Genomic DNA, 17,321 nt, shown 5'->3' with positions numbered 1-17,321 from the left:
AATCGCTTAGGGGAAGGGCATCTGATAAATTCCGTAGTTTTGAATGAAATACTGTTTACTAATCGTGTTTACATCCACTCCATTCTCTCTCCATATCACAACTCTGCTAGGTGTGTGTAGAGAAGCTGTTACCATTGAGTTCATTCTCAAATGCCTTCCATCAACCCACTTACAACAAGCAGCCCATGTACAGGAAAGCCATCTATGAGGTGCTACAGGTGAGTAAACACACTATTTTTGGGTACCATCACAGTTAAGTGTGTGAAAGATATTCCACATCTTGTCTAACAAGACGTCTATAATCTTTTTGATTGTTTTTTGTAAATTAGCATGTCTCATTGAAGATCAGAGAAATGTTTTATGTGTAGAGAGAGCTTATATTTGTTACAATTGATCATAATTTTCTGTGTGTCTGCATGTGTGTAGGTGGCCAGCTCACGGGCAGGCAAACCATTCCCATCATGTGTGTCGAATGATGACTCAGACTCAGGAAAGAGTGTGGAGATGCAGAACAGGCAGATGATTGAGTGGGCCAACAATGGCTTCCTGCCCAGTGGGGCAAAAGGACTGGAGCCACCACCAGGTAAAACCACACACACACACAAGCATGCTTAAATGCATACATGCACACACGCGTAAAGTGTGATACATTAGGTACAAGTTCAGTGTTGTCTTTGCAGCAGAGCGTAATCCATACACAGAGGTGGACCCTGACCTGTGGGCGGAGCCAGAAGCAGCTTCATACACCCCACCTCCGGCCAAAAAGGCCCGCAAGAGCAGTGTGGAAAAGCCGAAAATCAAAGAAATCATTGACGAGGGGACAAGGGGTAAACCGAAGACACGCTCACACACACTGCTGTGACATCGCTTGAGCTAATAAATGAATAAAACCATTAGTAGCTGGCACGAGCAGCATCCACCTTAAAATGTGATGTTCCAGTAATGGACAAAATGCATCCTTTCCTAAATAGTGAATTGCTCATTTTATTGCCATGACCTATAGTAACAGGCATTCTTATTATTTTAAGGTCAGTTGCCAGTTGCCAGTATTAGTTCCTGCTTCATTATACAGTTGTTATTCTATGATAGTTTTCAATATGTTTTACATTTTATATAATATTACATTATCATCCAGTTCAAAACCAACATGTTAATTAACTTTCCAATAAATGCTACTCAGCTTACACTGCGCAATGCATATGAAAAATGGGGTCTCATCTTAAATTCACACACATTTTTCCTGTTTCCAGAGCGGCTTGTGTATGAAGTGAGACAGAAATGCCGAAATATTGAAGGTAAGTTACAGTCTTGAGTGTACGGTGCATGTGTGACATTAGCTGACAAGCTCTTTACTCTTTCACCCTCGCTTTCTCTCACTTCCTACAGACATCTGCATCTCCTGCGGGAGTCTGAACGTGTCTCTGGAGCACCCACTCTTCACCGGCGCCATGTGCCAGAGCTGTAAGGTGAGGAAACAGGAACACCTTGCTGCTGCTGGTTCCACGCTACACACAGACCTGAAAGATACATCTACGTGGCAAAATATTGCCACAATTCAAGCTCCATTTAGTTGTTCCATTCAGAAAAGCACTGAAATAATTTCACAGGTTGGTTTTTCCAAATAATTTCCTCTATGGAAGTATGTCAAAGGTTTTTTGTGGCACTTTTATGAGGTTCTCGGGAGCAAGTGGATGGTTTGGACGGCGATCGGTAGTTTTCACACTACATTAGTGAAGACAGGAGTGGTTTGGACCGGGCACAGCTGGAACTGGTCACTGATGGTCAGACCGCTGACCATCTTGAGCGGCAACCAGGCATGAGCATAAGGAACGCGAGGTCCTAGGGGAATGGAGGATGTATGGACCATGAAGTTGAACCATTTTGCCAAATTAGCATTAGCGTCGTCTAGTTATTATTCTCTGGAGGCATGATTGTTAGAAAGAAAGCATTTATAAAAATGTATGTGTCTGTTTAATGCTTTTGTCTCTCAAGCGGAGACAAAAGCCCTGTTTTCAAAGCTCTTTAGTGGCTGTTAAACCACGTCTGGTTTTGTAATCAACATTTCAAGTATGTGGAGTCCATATTGACAGTCCTCACACACCCTGCTTCCTCATTCTGGACAACACAATCAGTGATTATTAGCAAATATTTGCATTTACATTTCTGCCATTTATCAGAAAGTGTCTTTCTAAGGGAAGCAATGGTAGCAAGTGGTGGTCTTCTGGTTCAGGGTGTAGTAGGGTGGTAGTAGTCTAGTGTCTAACACACACACCTATGTGTCCCTGAGCAAGATACTTAACCCTAAGTGTCGCCAGGGGGCGACTGTCCCTGTCACTACTGATTATAAGTCGCTCTGGATAAGGGTGTCAGCCAAATGCACTAAATGTAAATGTAAATAGGGAAGTGTCCATTCTGTGTCCTAAATACCCCTAAGAAAGTATTGCCCCTTAAGTTTTAGTGGTTTGCCAGGCAATTACTTCATGTTTTAAAAAATGATGTACCAACCAAGTAAGTACCAAGGTAGGACTGGAGTGACTGCCGTTGGATGGAAAGCAGGGATTGAGTCACAACCAGGGATGACAGATCATCCCACCATCTTGACACCTCATGTGATTATAGACTAGACTGGGCTGATGCGCAGAGCAAGACCACTGCAGGCAAGACTAACAAGGCAGCAGCACTGCTGCATAGCAGAAGCACAGACAGCTCAGTCTATCCTATGAATAGTTAATGACTGACCCACCGCTCCATGCTCACAGATGGCAGGGAGCTGAAGGCCGAGAGAATGTCTGAGCCACGAACGGAAACCGGCAGGCTGGAGACGCGCATCACTTTGAAAGAGTTTACTCCCTTCTCTTGGACTAATGGAAAAAAAGAAGATCTTTGAGAGATACAGAAACCAGGCAGTTTAAAACCACAAAGCCCTTGGCTTAGAGAGGCTAATGGTGTAATGGGGGACTTTTTTAAGACCAATTTAGAGTCTGTAGTTTTGACTATAATATTCTTTCTTGGACCACTAATCCCAGGAAGGCAATAGGTAATAGGAGGGGGTTATTGTCAGGAAGTTTAGGTTTCAGAGACAACGTAAAAGTCAATGCAGGCAAAGCAAAGTTTTATTGTTAGATATATACAACTAGATATGAGGGCTGAACATAAACTGAAAATTGCATATTTAAAATTATGGCAGTTTTAAACTGTGGTAGAGAAGCTCAGGCAGGGAGATTATTAAAAAAGAAAAAATACCCTGCAGATTCTGACATTAAAATGTAATATTTTAAAGCGCTGAAGATGCAGCCAAAAATGGCGTGCGTCACGTGGTACTGTGTGCATTTAAGTATTTTCGTTTGGTTTCTACTTGCGTCCAGACACAAGCACATCGTGGCAAACACACCAAGTGCATTGCTCCCTTGTTTGACCGTTTCGGCAATTGTTCACATGCAAAAGATGCGGTGTCAGATTTTATATCCACACACTAACAGTGCAAAACACTGTTGCACTAATTGCATTTATTTCTGGATTTAACAAAATGAATATTTCTAGTTTAATAACAGCGATGGTTGTTTGAATTGTTTCATCCCTAAAAGAAATATTTATATACAGAAATCTAGAGCTATTCTAATACGGACACCCATCAAACACACCCATTTCTCACATACACCGTAGACCCAATGTGTGCTATCTTCTGCGTGCTTCTCTCCAGAACTGCTTTTTAGAATGTGCGTACCAGTATGACGACGATGGATACCAGTCCTACTGCACCATCTGCTGTGGGGGGCGGGAGGTGCTAATGTGCGGCAACAACAACTGCTGCAGGTCAGTCCCCGGTCCAACTGGCCAACTGGAACGTGTACTCGTGTAACATTTTACCAGTTCAACAGAGTCCACTGGAAGCATTTACACACACTGATTGTATTCCTGAGTATTCCCTGTTTATCATTTATTTATTAATGAATTTCTCCTCCTTTATAGCTTGTGAAATGCCTGGAACACACAGAACACAGTGGGCACTGTTTTCAAACTGGTGCAGCCCTATGAACTAAGTTTTAAAATAGTGATATATGATATATGAAAAAGTTCAGAACACATTTAATGTGATAAATGAAATCCATTCCATTACTCTTATGGGATAATGGAATCATTATGTAATAATAGATGTTGTTATGAGGATTCGTCCATGCACATGTGCTTGTGCACTGTTGGCCCTGTGAGGAATCTGTTTTTTCTGCCTGCTTGTACATGGGCACTCTCAGGTGCTTCTGTGTGGAGTGCGTGGATTTGCTGGTGGGTCCCGGAGCAGCCCAGGCAGCCATAAAAGAGGACCCGTGGAACTGCTACATGTGTGGATCGCGGAACATCTATGGGCTTTTGCGGCGTCGAGATGACTGGCCCAGTAGGCTCCAGCACTTCTTTGCCAACAACCATGACCAGGACTTTGTGAGTCTGCCATGTTCTATATATGCACTGCAGGTAGTGTAGAAGAGAGACGGAACAGAGGAGCAGACATGAAGTTAACATCAGTAATCAAAAATTAATTCCATAACGTCAGAAAAATTTTATAATAGGGGTGGAAATCCCTATTATAGGAGTGACCCAAAATATCATGTGTTGCTCAGCAGTGATATTAGATTCAGATTGTATCATACCCAGTATATTGTTGTGCATGACAGAATAGTCATAACTGTGTAATTGAAGATGAAAGACCCTTCAAAATATATTGTCAAGTAGAGTTAAACCCAAAAATCTTATATTATCAATACAATGGTATAATATTTTTTTATCACAATGGGAAGTATCACAATATATTGCCATATTGATTCATATTGTCTTTTATTATTTAATCTTGGGTAAAGCAACATTTCACATTTCATTGTTATCTTTTGCCATATGATGAAGATTTCAGGTTACACTGTCTTTCACATCCCAAATCCAGAGGGCAGATTAACCCTGAACCTTGGTGCAGGCTGATCCATTTGAAAATGTAGAAAATGGGTGTTTTGGCTATACGTAGGCTGCATCTTGCATCCTAATTTGCCATAAAATGAATAGGGTTGCAGGGATTAACTATATACATATATATATATATATATATAAACACAATATATATATAGACATAGCAGAATAGAAAACACAGAGCTTCCAACTTCCTTGGTGAAACTTTGTGCTAATGTGCCTGACTAGACTCATCAGAGGTTCCCTGAATGGCTTGATCCGTAGCATCAGGGGGATTGGATTACAGTAGTGCCTAAGACCTGCCGTGAAACCACCCGGTTTGAACTGTTAAACGAACCCATTGACCTCCTGCCCCCATGTCAGTGATGGCTCCCTCTTGTGGTTGTACTGAGACTAATCGTCATGGAGAGGGATTGGGGAATTAGACACGGTTAGTCTTTGTGAAAATGAATGTGGCCCAGAAGTCCTTGTGGAACCCTAGATGTAGATGATTGGCTTCAGAAACCTTGGGAGCGGATCTTCATGGTGTCACTTTTCTCCATCATAAAGAGTGAACTGAATGGACAGATTCAGATGCTTCATTTTGACTTCTGTTTTAAAGCCATTTCACAGTCAAAGATATGTTGACACAAATAAATCCATGTGTTTCTAATACGATGGTAAAAAATCTGTACACTGTGCAATTTAAATAATAAAAGATCTGCTTTAATATGTAGCTCACTGTGGACATCAGTTAACAATGTCCATTAATTTACATTTTCAATCACTTAAATTATCTGTGCACACGACGAATGCAGTGACCATTTCTAATATACCCAGCCATGACCAGTTGTAACTAGCTAGTTCAGGTATGAAATGCACAGTGATGCATAGCCCTGTTTTCCTTGTTTAATAATGTTACACAAAGTTGCATAAGCAAGTCCAGCATGTGACCTTCTCCTTGACCACTGTGTACTCTGTTCCTCCCATCAGGAGCCAACGAAACTGTATGCCCCAGTAGCAGTTGAGAAGAGAGAGCCAATCCGGGTTCTCTCACTCTTTGACGGTATTGCTACAGGTGTGTATGTGCAGAGACATGTGTGTGAGTGTTACACTTGGCCACATGCAAACAAAATATCCTTGTGACTAATGTGACTTGGAACATTGCTGATCCTAGTATTTTCTTGTCTTTGGCATCTTAATTCTCTGAACTTTGACATTCTCCCCAGGCTTGCTGGTGCTACGGGACCTTGGCATCCAGGTTGACCGTTACATAGCCTCAGAGGTGTGTGAAGACTCCATCACCGTGGGCATCGTTCGACACCAGGGTCGCATCCTATATGTGGGCGATGTCCGTAACGTCACACGCAAACATGTGAGTGGCTCTGCATTCTCCCATCTTCTCACCTTTTCATCCAGTCACTCTCTTTTTCTACTTCCCTTTGGTGGAGAACCCTGTACAGATGTGCTTTCATTAATGCATAGAGCCCTGCACAGTTGTAAATTGTTTGTTGTTCTTCAACTTTCCTAAAAACAGATGTTTCTCCTTCTACATTCCTTATGATTTCTGTAGGATTATGTTTAGCTCCCTAGGGGCTGCATCATATTAGTGCCAGATGTATTGAGAATATTTTCATTGGTTGGAGGGCTGTCACTTGTAAATCTTGATATGAGGAAAGATTCTTTGATTCTGAGAATTTGTGGGTGTGGAGGGGAGTGGGGGTTAGTATGTTAAACCATATGGATCTATAAATATTCGGTAAACGCATATGATCATGTACCACTGTACCACTGGTGCTACCATAACAAGCTGTTTAGAAGTATTTCATTCAATCCATATGTTTATGTTTTTCAGATTTTGTTTCACAATCACAATTGGACTGACAAGCAATGGTTAAGGCAATTGTAACGTGTGCATATTACATTGCTTTTTATTTAGGTGTGCTGTGGTACTGTTGCTCTGGTGACGTAATTTAATCTATGGGATGTGTCCAGAATTACCCTTAAATTATAATTACCCTTAGAAATATGTTACTGTTGCTGTTACTGCTGCCTTGTGATCCTGCCTTGTTGAGTCTACTATTGCTGCTAATAATAATATTCAGAGAGAGGAGGAGTAATTACCAGAGGCCATTTGATTGTGCAATTGGAACATTTTATTTAATATATAATAACCACAAATCACCACAGTTGGGCAAAAATATTGAATATATTACTATAAATGTGTTAGTAATGTATTCTGTTACGATAGATAAAAGGTTATGTATTCAGAATACGTTTTGAGTAAATAAAAACATTTTTTAAATCTATATAAAACCATTAATGGTTTACTTTTCTTTTATCAACATGAATATTTATTATTGCCTTTCATAACATTTGCCTTTGTAAAAGTATTATTATTATTGCTTTTTTGTAAAAGTATTCTCTTTCTCTTTTTTTTTTACTGTATTATAAATACTGAGGTGTGAAATGGACTTCATTTTTTAATTCTTAAAGCATATTGCCAATTCATGTATTTCTTTATATCCTAACCCTAACTATGTGGTAGTAGCCTGGCAGGAAACACACTCATCTATGAACCAGAAGACCACAAAGTCACAGATTCAAACCCCACATACAACATTGTGTTCCTGTAAAATGTAAATGCATCACACATCAACTATTTACACACATCATATTCTGTCCAATAATCACAATTTGATGCTGGGTTGACGCATACCTTAGATACCTTCCCTCTGCCACAACAATCATATTTCTTTATGTTTCATCAGAAAACATGAATGACAGCAGCTACCATGATTTTGCAGCACTGACATTTTTAGCTTAACAGCCTCAGTTACAGAGCTGTGTTATTCCCCCACCTGTGAAAGCTGCTGTTAATGCTGTTTCATCCACGGACATGATACATTCGCTGAAAATACCCAAGGGCAGGGTGGGCTGCTCTTATTGAAGCCCATTCATGTTTATTTCTAATAACCGCCCCTGGACAAAGTGAGGTATCTAATTAGAACTGTTTTTTTTTTTTGTTGGTACCCGGTTTTTCTAAATCATGGGGGAAAACCTTCTTGGCAGACACTATGCAGTTTTACTGCCGATGTTGAGGTATCATGTTTAGTGTATCAGAAAAAAAGAATATGTCTAATTTTAAGATCATTTTGACACCTCAGCCACTTACAGTATTTATTCTGCCATTATGGTCTAAACTATTATATGGATACTAGCAACCTGAATATGAGACATTTGGTGTCCAGAAGATATTGTTTTGTATAGGCACATAATTTAGTTAAGTGCATTCTTGCACAGCATAGGCATTATATATATCTGCTTACCACATGTGTCTGAGCTTGAATGGATAAGTATCATATTTAGAATAATAGGTTATATAGGTGTGCCTGTAATTCAACACTCCTTCCTTGTCCTCAGATTCAGGAATGGGGTCCCTTTGACCTGGTGATAGGAGGCAGCCCATGTAATGACCTCTCTATTGTCAATCCAGCCCGGAAAGGCCTTTATGGTAAACATTTTGTGTTATAATAATGTTGCATTTTATGAGTGCATATGTTTGTGGGCTATCAGACATTTGTCTGTGGTGAACTTCTTTCATGAACACATTTTATTTGAAAGTTAGGGTGTTAGGGTGTTAGTAGCCTAGTGGGTAACACACTCGCCTATGAACCAGAAGACCCGGGTTCGAATCCCACTTACTACCATTGTGTCCCTGAGCAAGACACTTAACCCTAAGTTGCTCCAGGGAGACTGTCCCTCTAACTACTGATTGTAAGTCGCTCTGGATAAGGGCGTCTGATAAATGCTGTAAATGTAAATGTAAATGTAAATGAATAGGGCCTTGTCATAATGAGTTTATACACTGAAAGTTCAAGATATAATTCAACAAGATAGGCTTGAGGTATATGGTAACGATTGTATTTCATGTTTATATAGTTTGCTTTGTAAAATGTATAGTTACATAAAAGAAAAGCAGGCAAATAAGCAATGTATAAATAATGATATAATGATCCTTTTTTCTGTGTACAGCCACAGCCAGTTTTCATAGAAATAGCTTTTTTTAGTTTATAGTGAGAACATAGGTAATGTGTCTCATGCAGTTTATATATGTGTTTATATTCCAGAGGGCACTGGCCGTCTGTTCTTTGAGTTTTACCGACTGCTACATGAGGCTCGGCCAAAAGATGGTGATGACCGGCCCTTTTTCTGGCTTTTTGAGAACGTGGTTGCCATGGGTGTTAGTGACAAGAGGGACATCTCTCGCTTCCTGGAGGTACTTTCACAAATTACACTTACACACAATATTCCCTGTATACAGTCATCATTGCCAGTCTGTAAGGTGGTGTAGGCTAATTTGATTATTGCTGCAAATCCACAGTTTGTATGCTAATTAAAGGAGTAGATTATCTGAAGAGTTATCTCAAATGGGTTTGAGCTGGCTTCAATCAATCAATTCAATCCATTTTTATTTGTACAGCGCTTTTTACAATGTACAATGGCACAAAGCGCTTCACATTAGACCAGTGCTCAAGGCCCATAGTGAGCAGTCCAAGGCAACAGTTGGCGAGAAAAAACTCCCTGGAAAAGTAAGAAACCTTGAGAAGAACAAAGGCTCAGCAAAGGGGAGCCCATCCTCCTCTGTTCATGTCAGGTCACTGATGTAGTGCATCCAGGGGCTGCCAGGAAAGTAATCAGTAGCTAATCACAATTATTCTAGCAGTACCTCTCGGTCCGGTCCATTAGGTCCACCATCCAGGCCAAGTTTTTTTTTGTACTGAGGACAGGATAGAGTGCCCTGATGACTGGGTTGCCATCTTGTGGTTGTTTTCTGTATTGTATGTACTTTGTCAATAGCTGGTTTTATCGCTTTACTACAAAATTCATTTATTCCATACATGTCAATTTTAATGATCATTTTAATGCTTCTTAACTACCAATATGGCATTCCTTACCTTTAATTAAAGAATGGACAAAATGAAGTGACCTAATCCCCTCCTCTGTAGTGTAACCCTGTTATGATCGATGCCAAGGAGGTGTCCGCTGCACACAGAGCGCGTTACTTCTGGGGCAACCTGCCTGGAATGAACAGGTAACGCTCTCACACTATTGCACAGGCTTACTGAATGTAAAACAGAAATATTAATGAGATTTCTTATGTCCTGATACTATCAGACCATTGACTGCCATGGCCAATGATAAGCTGGACCTACAGGATTGTCTGGAACATGGCCGCACAGCAAAGGTGAGAAGGAGTATGTGCATGTCCATGTATGCATGTCTTACCATCATAGAATTCATTAGATAATGTTTTAGTTTTTTGTGTTAGTTCTCATTGCATAATATTTTTTCCTTATTATTATTCTATAATAATGCTGATCATATAATGTGATAGCTGTGTTTAGTTTGTCATTAATCATGTATGATGACTCTGTCTGCCATACCAGGAGACTCCCCATGACACATATAGACAGCCATTTCACCTTCTGAATTCCTTATTTATTGCATTAAAATGTGATATATATATGTTATTTCTGTACAGTTACACCATTTGAGAAGCATGTCTTGAGAAGCATCAAAGTCAGACATAGACAACTGTACAATAATTGGCAAATTGTAGTTTGGCTAAAATGATTCCAGAGATTGATAATGACAAGATGTAGACAACTTCCCATATTTGGTTTTATGGACTTAATGTTTTCTGCCTAATAACGTCACTGCCTATTTAACTTTTACATGCCTCGTTTTTTTTGTTTCTTGCATTGTTGCAAAGAAACAAAAAAACAAATCAAATTGACATTAATAATATAATACATATGATAACAATACAATTCATACAATCTAGCTAATACAAGCTAATACCTATGCATGGTTAGACCACCCATTATTCTGAGTTTACTGCTCTTTGTGAGCATTAGATTGATGATTTAATATGGAATTGATCTTGAAAGTCAGCCACAACAGCAGGTAGCTCTCATTCACCATGCATCTGAGCAGATCTTGATGCAAGCTATCCTTGCATATTCGCAACTCCTGATTGGGCAAACAGAGCGGTGGGGCGTCGTAGGTGGCGTGGCTCATTTGAAAGCTGGGTTTGTCTTGTAGTTCGGCAAAGTGAGAACCATCACCACTCGGTCCAATTCTATCAAGCAGGGCAAAGACCAGCACTACCCCGTCTTCATGAACGATAAGGAGGACATCCTGTGGTGCACTGAGATGGAGCGGTAAGACAGTGGCCAGGGGCAGGGCAGGAAAGAGCTTGGACTCTTGGGTGGGGCAGCAGGGTGGCATAAACGAGGTGTTGGAAGAAGAAACACGGGGTCATAGGTGATGATTCTGAGATGTTTGTGCTGTCTGTGTCAGAGGATTTGTCTTGAGACTGTGTTAGTTTTGTCTGCTTAGGGATGTGCGATTTCACAGATGTATTATATATGATAATACTTCCTTATAGGGCTGCAACTATCGATTATTTTAATAATCGATTAATCTGATTAATCGTAGAATCGGGTTAGAAAAAAACAAAAAAAACAAGAAAAGCATTCATTTCCAACCCTTTATTCAAAAACAGAACCAAAATCTTTAGAAAGTGCACAAACATGTTGCTCCTTGAGCTGTTATAATAATAATAAAATAAAAAAATGGACTAACACAAAAAACATACACATGTATGCTTTACATCTGCCAAATATAGACTTTTTTTTAAAAAAATAAAGTGCCACCTGAGCTGCCAGAACGATAAATAATTTATAAAAAAATAAAGAACAATACAAATCAGAAAATTTAACAGGATTTGTTTGAATGTCAGAACTTGTTCTCAGCAAAGAACACACTCACAAACTCTCACACTGACACACACACACACACACACTGCAAAAAATTATTTTCTAACTTAGTAGTTTTGTCCTGATTTCAGTCCAAATCAGGACAAAAAAATCTAAATCTTAAATCAAGATACATTTACTAGACACATGAAATAGCATAAGAAATTATGTCTTGTTTTCTGATAAAACATCTCAAAGTTAAGTGATTGTTTGTTTAAAACAAGCAAAATGATCTGCCAATGGGGTAAGAAAACTAATCTTAATGAGATCTAATCTCAAACAGAAGTTTTAAGCATCACTTAATTTTCTCATGCCATTTTTCTTGTCTAGTAATCTTGATTTAAGATTTTTTAGATATTTGGACTGGAAACGAGACAAAATTACTTGGTAAGAAAAGCTTTTTTTTGCAGTGTAGCTATACATGACAACAGATTGAAAAATGAATGGTCCAAAAAAGGCTAGTGAATAAAAACATGTCTTTAGTCTTTTAATGCAAAGTAACTATAGCACCCCTGCTTTACTACTATTATTAACGAGCTAACACTAACTTGTCATACTTGTCAAGCTGGATGACGGGTAAACATTTACATTTACAGCATTTATCAGACGCCCTTATCCAGAGCGACTTACAATCAGTAGTTACAGGGACAGTCCCCCTGGAGCAACTTAGGGTTAAGTGTCTTGCTCAGGGACACAATAGACGAGTCGTCCACGCGGAGACACAGAGAACAGTCCGAACGCTGTTTCATTCCCCCCTCCACACCTGTAGGTGGCGCTGTAAGTCCCTGTCTAGTTCTCCTCCGCGGCGAGTTAAACACCAGCACCAGGGACATTACGTTCCTCACTTCAAAACGGAACAAAAGTAGGATTCTGTAGCAACTTACCCTGCTGCTGAACTCCCTTCCTCCTCATCAAACACGCGTTTCAGGTGCTGGATCATTGCTGTGGTGCTCCCGTGCCGTGCCATGTCGCTTTTGCATATTTTCGCACAAATTTCTCTACCTCCGCCATGTGTCTGTCCTCTACCTCCGCTTGTTTTTTTATTTTTGCTCCGCGCTGTCTATGAGGAGCCAAACTCTGCTAGCATCTGTGCGTGAGAGAGACCGAGTGTGTTCACTCCGCTCCGCGCTCAAATAAAGTTTTTTTTAAATAATCAAACGTGTCCGCGTCGCGCGACATAACGAATCGATTAGGAAATTCGTTGCCAACACTTTTAGTAATCGATTTTTATCGATTCAATCGATTCGTGGTTGCAGCCCTACTTCCTTATATACTTCCTTGCAGGTGTGTTTATGCTGTTTGTATGAACTGTAGTTGTGTAAATTTGCCTGTTGTACATGTAGAGTGTGTGTTTGTGTTGTGAGTGTGTAAAAATGTATGTGAATGGCCATTTATATCTTCTTCTTCTTTTTTTATCTCTGGTTTCTAGCGTGTTTGGATTCCCCGTCCACTACACAGATGTGTCAAACATGAGTCGACTAGCGAGGCAAAGGCTTCTGGGAAGGTCCTGGAGCGTCCCTGTCATTCGACATCTCTTTGCCCCACTGAAGGATTATTTTGCCTGCGTTTAAGGGAAAAAATGCAAGAATGCCCTGCCCTCTTTACGACCTTCTTCAAGGGCTGACTCCGCCCCCTCCTGTCGTCATGACCCCGCCCCTTTCCTGAGACCATGTAGATCCAGCCCCAAACTTTTTACTGTTTCTGCAGAGGTGCTATCCATGGAACTGATTTTCAGCAAATCAGAAAAAAAAATTCAAAATATTTTAATGCACATATTTCATGCTATGTCCTTGTTTTTTATCTTTTATTATTTTCTTCTTGCTATTGCTTTGATTATTGTTTTTTATGACTTTCTGATCTGTGTGTATGAGCTGTTGTGGCTTCCCATTTCCAACACTGACAGAGAGATTGACACAGTGAGAGGCCAGCGTACTGTGAACATGTGTGCGTGCGTGTGTAGACGGGGTGTCTGGGACATGTTCGGAGCACAAGATGAAGGACGAACAGGAGGGGGATTTTAGTCCTTCTTTTAACACCCCCTGCCCCGAGACCGCCGCATCCACACATCTTCCGAATCCGTGGTCAGGGTTGCGACGAGTCTCTCCTCTGCAGTACACATGCCCTCTCTCTGCTCAGGCCTGTCAAAGGGAGCCCTCGCAACCAAACAACACACATGTCACCTGTTCCCACCCAAACACACAATACTGTTTACAGGTCAAACGAAAAACATTTAACCGAGGTACTACATGCTACTGCTCAGCTACAGCACCACCTTACTGGTGACCAAAGCTAATGGTGCTCTCTTTTCTGCCTCTCTCTGTCTCATGCTCCTGCTCACTGTTTCCACCTCGACTTCCTCTCTTCTTCTCCGTCTCAGCGATATACACTCAGCCACGCTCACGAGGCCTTACTACTGGGACACACAGGTGCACACACATACAACAAACATACACACCCAGACGAACTAATACACACTTAGCAGGGTGGGCCGCGTGTGTTTCTCACTCTAGTCTTCTGCGTGACCTCTGTGTAACCTTGTATGAAATGCAATATCAATTTTGACGGAAGAGCTCAGATTGCAACTAGCAGAGAGGCATTGAGAATTTTTTAATATGATTAATATTATTTTCCTTATTGCTATTATTATTATTTGAAATGTGTATTCAAAGGCGAAAATGGGGCTTTTAATCAGAGAGATGGAAAAAAAAACAGTGTCTCCTTTGTTAATTGTTGTGGCTTTAAGTATTTCCCCCAGCCACAAGGGGGCAGCAGCACAAATTACAGCACTCCTTTTGTGAGTGGGGGAGTTGCAATTTTGCATTAGCCCAAAACTTAGTACCTTAACAAAGCTTACCTGGTCCCCAAGTGAAGGCAACCGCGTCACCAGCTCACATCATTTCTACTGTATTACGAACAGTGGTTCTGTCATTTTTACTGTAAACCTCTCAGATACTGGAGTCTTCACTGTACTGGTGCTTGTGTGTGTGCTTATGTGTGTATATGTGTGTGAGTGCCTACGTGTGTACGGGATGGTGGAGGCAATGGGGGAGGTGGCGGGATGGCGGGGCGGGGCGTGAATGAACGGGCGCGGTTTTCTATCGAGATGTACTTGCCTCAAGCCCGCGAGCCTCGCCCCCCCACCCCCCCTTCCCCCTCACACACAAACGCACACAAATACATGCACGCTCTTCTTTAATGTCTCTAGAGTACAGTAGGCTCTTTATCAGGTGCAGAAACTTAAGAAAACGTACTGTGAGACAGTCAATTAGTTCAGCCGGTCGAGCCAGCACAAACACTAACTGGCTCGATAGCGATTACGGAAAGCTGTCGGTGGACACCGCTACACTCAGACGCTCTCTGCTGCCAGGGCTTCTGGGAAGGTGGCCCCGAGGGTCACATGGTGCTCCCAGAACTTCCTGCCTCTTAGGGGTCATGGCCTATTTTAAACATGGGTGCTCAACGTTCTCTCCACAACCCTTCCGATCAGGTCTAGGCATAAAAATCGATTTCCTGGGCTGTTTGTGTTAGTCTGTCTATTAGGCTATACTACTTACTGTAGGCTTCAGGGGATATTTTGATACCAACACCGACCTAAGGGGATTCCTTATCAGCTGAAGTGTTAACAAGTGATGTCTTTGTTGTGACATGTTGTGAATTATTTAACACCCCCTTACAGTAAGTTGAGGGGCTGAAACTGTAGGAAAGGCCTCTGCACTGGATCTATATAGCTACCATTTGCAAATGACAGAAACCCTCTTGATCCAATCAAGTGTTGGCCTGGATATCCTTCTGTTTGTCCAGACTGAACAGTTCCGTCTGGCTCGGTTGAATAACACACACACATACACACACGCTCTCTCTTTCACACACAAACACAGACACACATACAACACAACTGGACAAACACAGGCCATATCCCATTTCTGTGCTGAAACAGATTGACATCCAGGCTTATTCAGAATAATTATTATTGAGAAACAAAATATTAAATAGTTGTACATAGGTATGTTTGCCTTTTGCTGTTTTTTAAAATCATTTTATTATGTTTTGTGTGCTAGCTGTCTTTCAATGGCCTTTGGGTTGTGCAGATGTGATTCTTTACTGTTATATAATCATGTTAGTCAGAATGCCATGGGGAGGGGCCGAGATGGAGGTTCTGTGATAATAAGCTAAGGAGCAGTTAGAATGGGGGCGGGGCCCAAGACTCCGCCCCCATTTTGTATTTATGAACTGCATAGGTTGATCACTTGATTGGCAGGTGAATTTGTGAGATCTATCCAATAACCTGTTAACAGCTTTAAAGCAGATGGTGCTTCTCTGCAAACTTGCAGGAGGTTATTTTGTTTGAATGAATCTTTGAAAAGAGGGAATATGTTTCAAAAAGGTGCTAAACAATTTTATCTGAAATAATAAGAAAAAATATATTGTTAGGAATTAAAAATCGTCTTGACAATGACTGTTTTTAAGTTGTCGTAGTAATGGAAAAGCACTATTGTTTTACTCTTTTATGAATATATTAAAAGGCATTTTAACTTTGTACTTGATAAAATGTTAAAAAAAAAATAAAAATGGACAGATTCATGTGTTTTAGCCTAGACATTGGTGTAGTCTGTGCCTATCTGTTGGAACCTTATGTACTCATTCTGGACATTAGTGATCCATCATGGAAGAACTGTGCACTGTTACATACTCGCTTCATACCTGGCTGCAAAACTACATTCCTCCTCCTTGCCGTAAATTCAGTTTTGTACACTGGCTTTAGGTTTATTCAACTATACTGTTTATTTTGTGTTTTTTTTTTTTTCATTATTTTGTTAAGTAATTATTATAATTGTTGCCTTGGTATTTATTGCCCATAGTCATGTCCTGGTCCTTGTCATCTCCTTTTTTACTCGTTATCTCTCTTAATATCTCTCACTGACTTTTTCCTTTCTGCTCTCGGCCTGGATTTATCAAGTATCTGCACCATTACAAACTTAACTTCTTGTTTGTTTCTTAGTAATATGCGCATAAAATGCATATTTGAAATAGAATGACATTGCGTTTACATGTTATGTAAAATTATTAAGGAAAACTGTAGAGAATATTCAAGTGTTGTCCTGAAACATTTGGCTCCAAAAAATAAAAATGGCACTGGATGCATTTTGCACCTTCCAACAATGCTAATACTGAAAAAACGAAATTTTCCTTACCCTTCACCTAGGAACTCTGTCTTTCTCCCCCCTCCCCGTCCCTGCCAGCCTTCTATCTTTCTCCAGACTCTCTTTCCTTATTGCTGTGTCACTCGGTGGCTGTAGTTCTGTTTGTGGTTTTTGGTGACATAGCTCTCCGTGGTTTATAGCCTACTCCTTCGTAAGGTTGGTGCGTACAGGAAGTGTAGCAGTCAGAGTCCACCCGCCCCCCCCATCGGCATCCTCTCATTACCGCCGAGAGAAGATAGAGGAAACTAAGGACTCCTTTCTTGTGTACTTGTGCTGGAAAACACTTGAATTAAATGTACTGTTTTTGTGCAAATCAAACCCCAACAATGTTTGTCTTTCTTGGCTCCCTAAATTTAAAGGTACATGT

At 40.6% G+C, this 17,321-nt stretch overlaps 1 protein-coding gene across 6 annotated transcripts in view; it reads left to right on the top strand.

The window, feature by feature from the left end:
- Nucleotides 1-17,272, top strand: part of LOC114773096 (DNA (cytosine-5)-methyltransferase 3A-like) — a 51,255-nt gene extending 33,983 nt beyond the window's left edge. For 3 of the 6 annotated variants that reach the window (XM_028965622.1, XM_028965624.1, XM_028965619.1), the window contains 15 exons: nucleotides 111-218; nucleotides 427-583; nucleotides 681-827; nucleotides 1,251-1,295; nucleotides 1,387-1,466; nucleotides 3,701-3,813; nucleotides 4,251-4,434; nucleotides 5,923-6,007; nucleotides 6,159-6,304; nucleotides 8,353-8,443; nucleotides 9,060-9,208; nucleotides 9,939-10,024; nucleotides 10,108-10,177; nucleotides 11,038-11,156; nucleotides 13,183-17,272. In XM_028965622.1, coding sequence (XP_028821455.1) covers nucleotides 111-218; nucleotides 427-583; nucleotides 681-827; nucleotides 1,251-1,295; nucleotides 1,387-1,466; nucleotides 3,701-3,813; nucleotides 4,251-4,434; nucleotides 5,923-6,007; nucleotides 6,159-6,304; nucleotides 8,353-8,443; nucleotides 9,060-9,208; nucleotides 9,939-10,024; nucleotides 10,108-10,177; nucleotides 11,038-11,156; nucleotides 13,183-13,324 — 1,722 coding nt within the window. In that variant the 3' untranslated portion in view covers nucleotides 13,325-17,272. The remainder of the gene's footprint in view (nucleotides 1-110; nucleotides 219-426; nucleotides 584-680; nucleotides 828-1,250; nucleotides 1,296-1,386; nucleotides 1,467-3,700; nucleotides 3,814-4,250; nucleotides 4,435-5,922; nucleotides 6,008-6,158; nucleotides 6,305-8,352; nucleotides 8,444-9,059; nucleotides 9,209-9,938; nucleotides 10,025-10,107; nucleotides 10,178-11,037; nucleotides 11,157-13,182) is intronic. The other 3 variants (XM_028965625.1, XM_028965621.1, XM_028965623.1) reach the window with 2 other exon arrangements.
- The last annotated feature ends 49 nt before the right edge of the window (nucleotides 17,273-17,321 follow it).

The sequence above is a fragment of the Denticeps clupeoides genome, unplaced genomic scaffold (genome assembly GCF_900700375.1).
Source record: "Denticeps clupeoides unplaced genomic scaffold, fDenClu1.1, whole genome shotgun sequence".
In the NCBI taxonomy this organism is placed as follows: Eukaryota; Metazoa; Chordata; class Actinopteri; order Clupeiformes; family Denticipitidae; genus Denticeps; species Denticeps clupeoides.
Note: the sequence above shows the minus strand (reverse complement) of the source record. Positions and strands in the feature narration are given on the sequence as shown.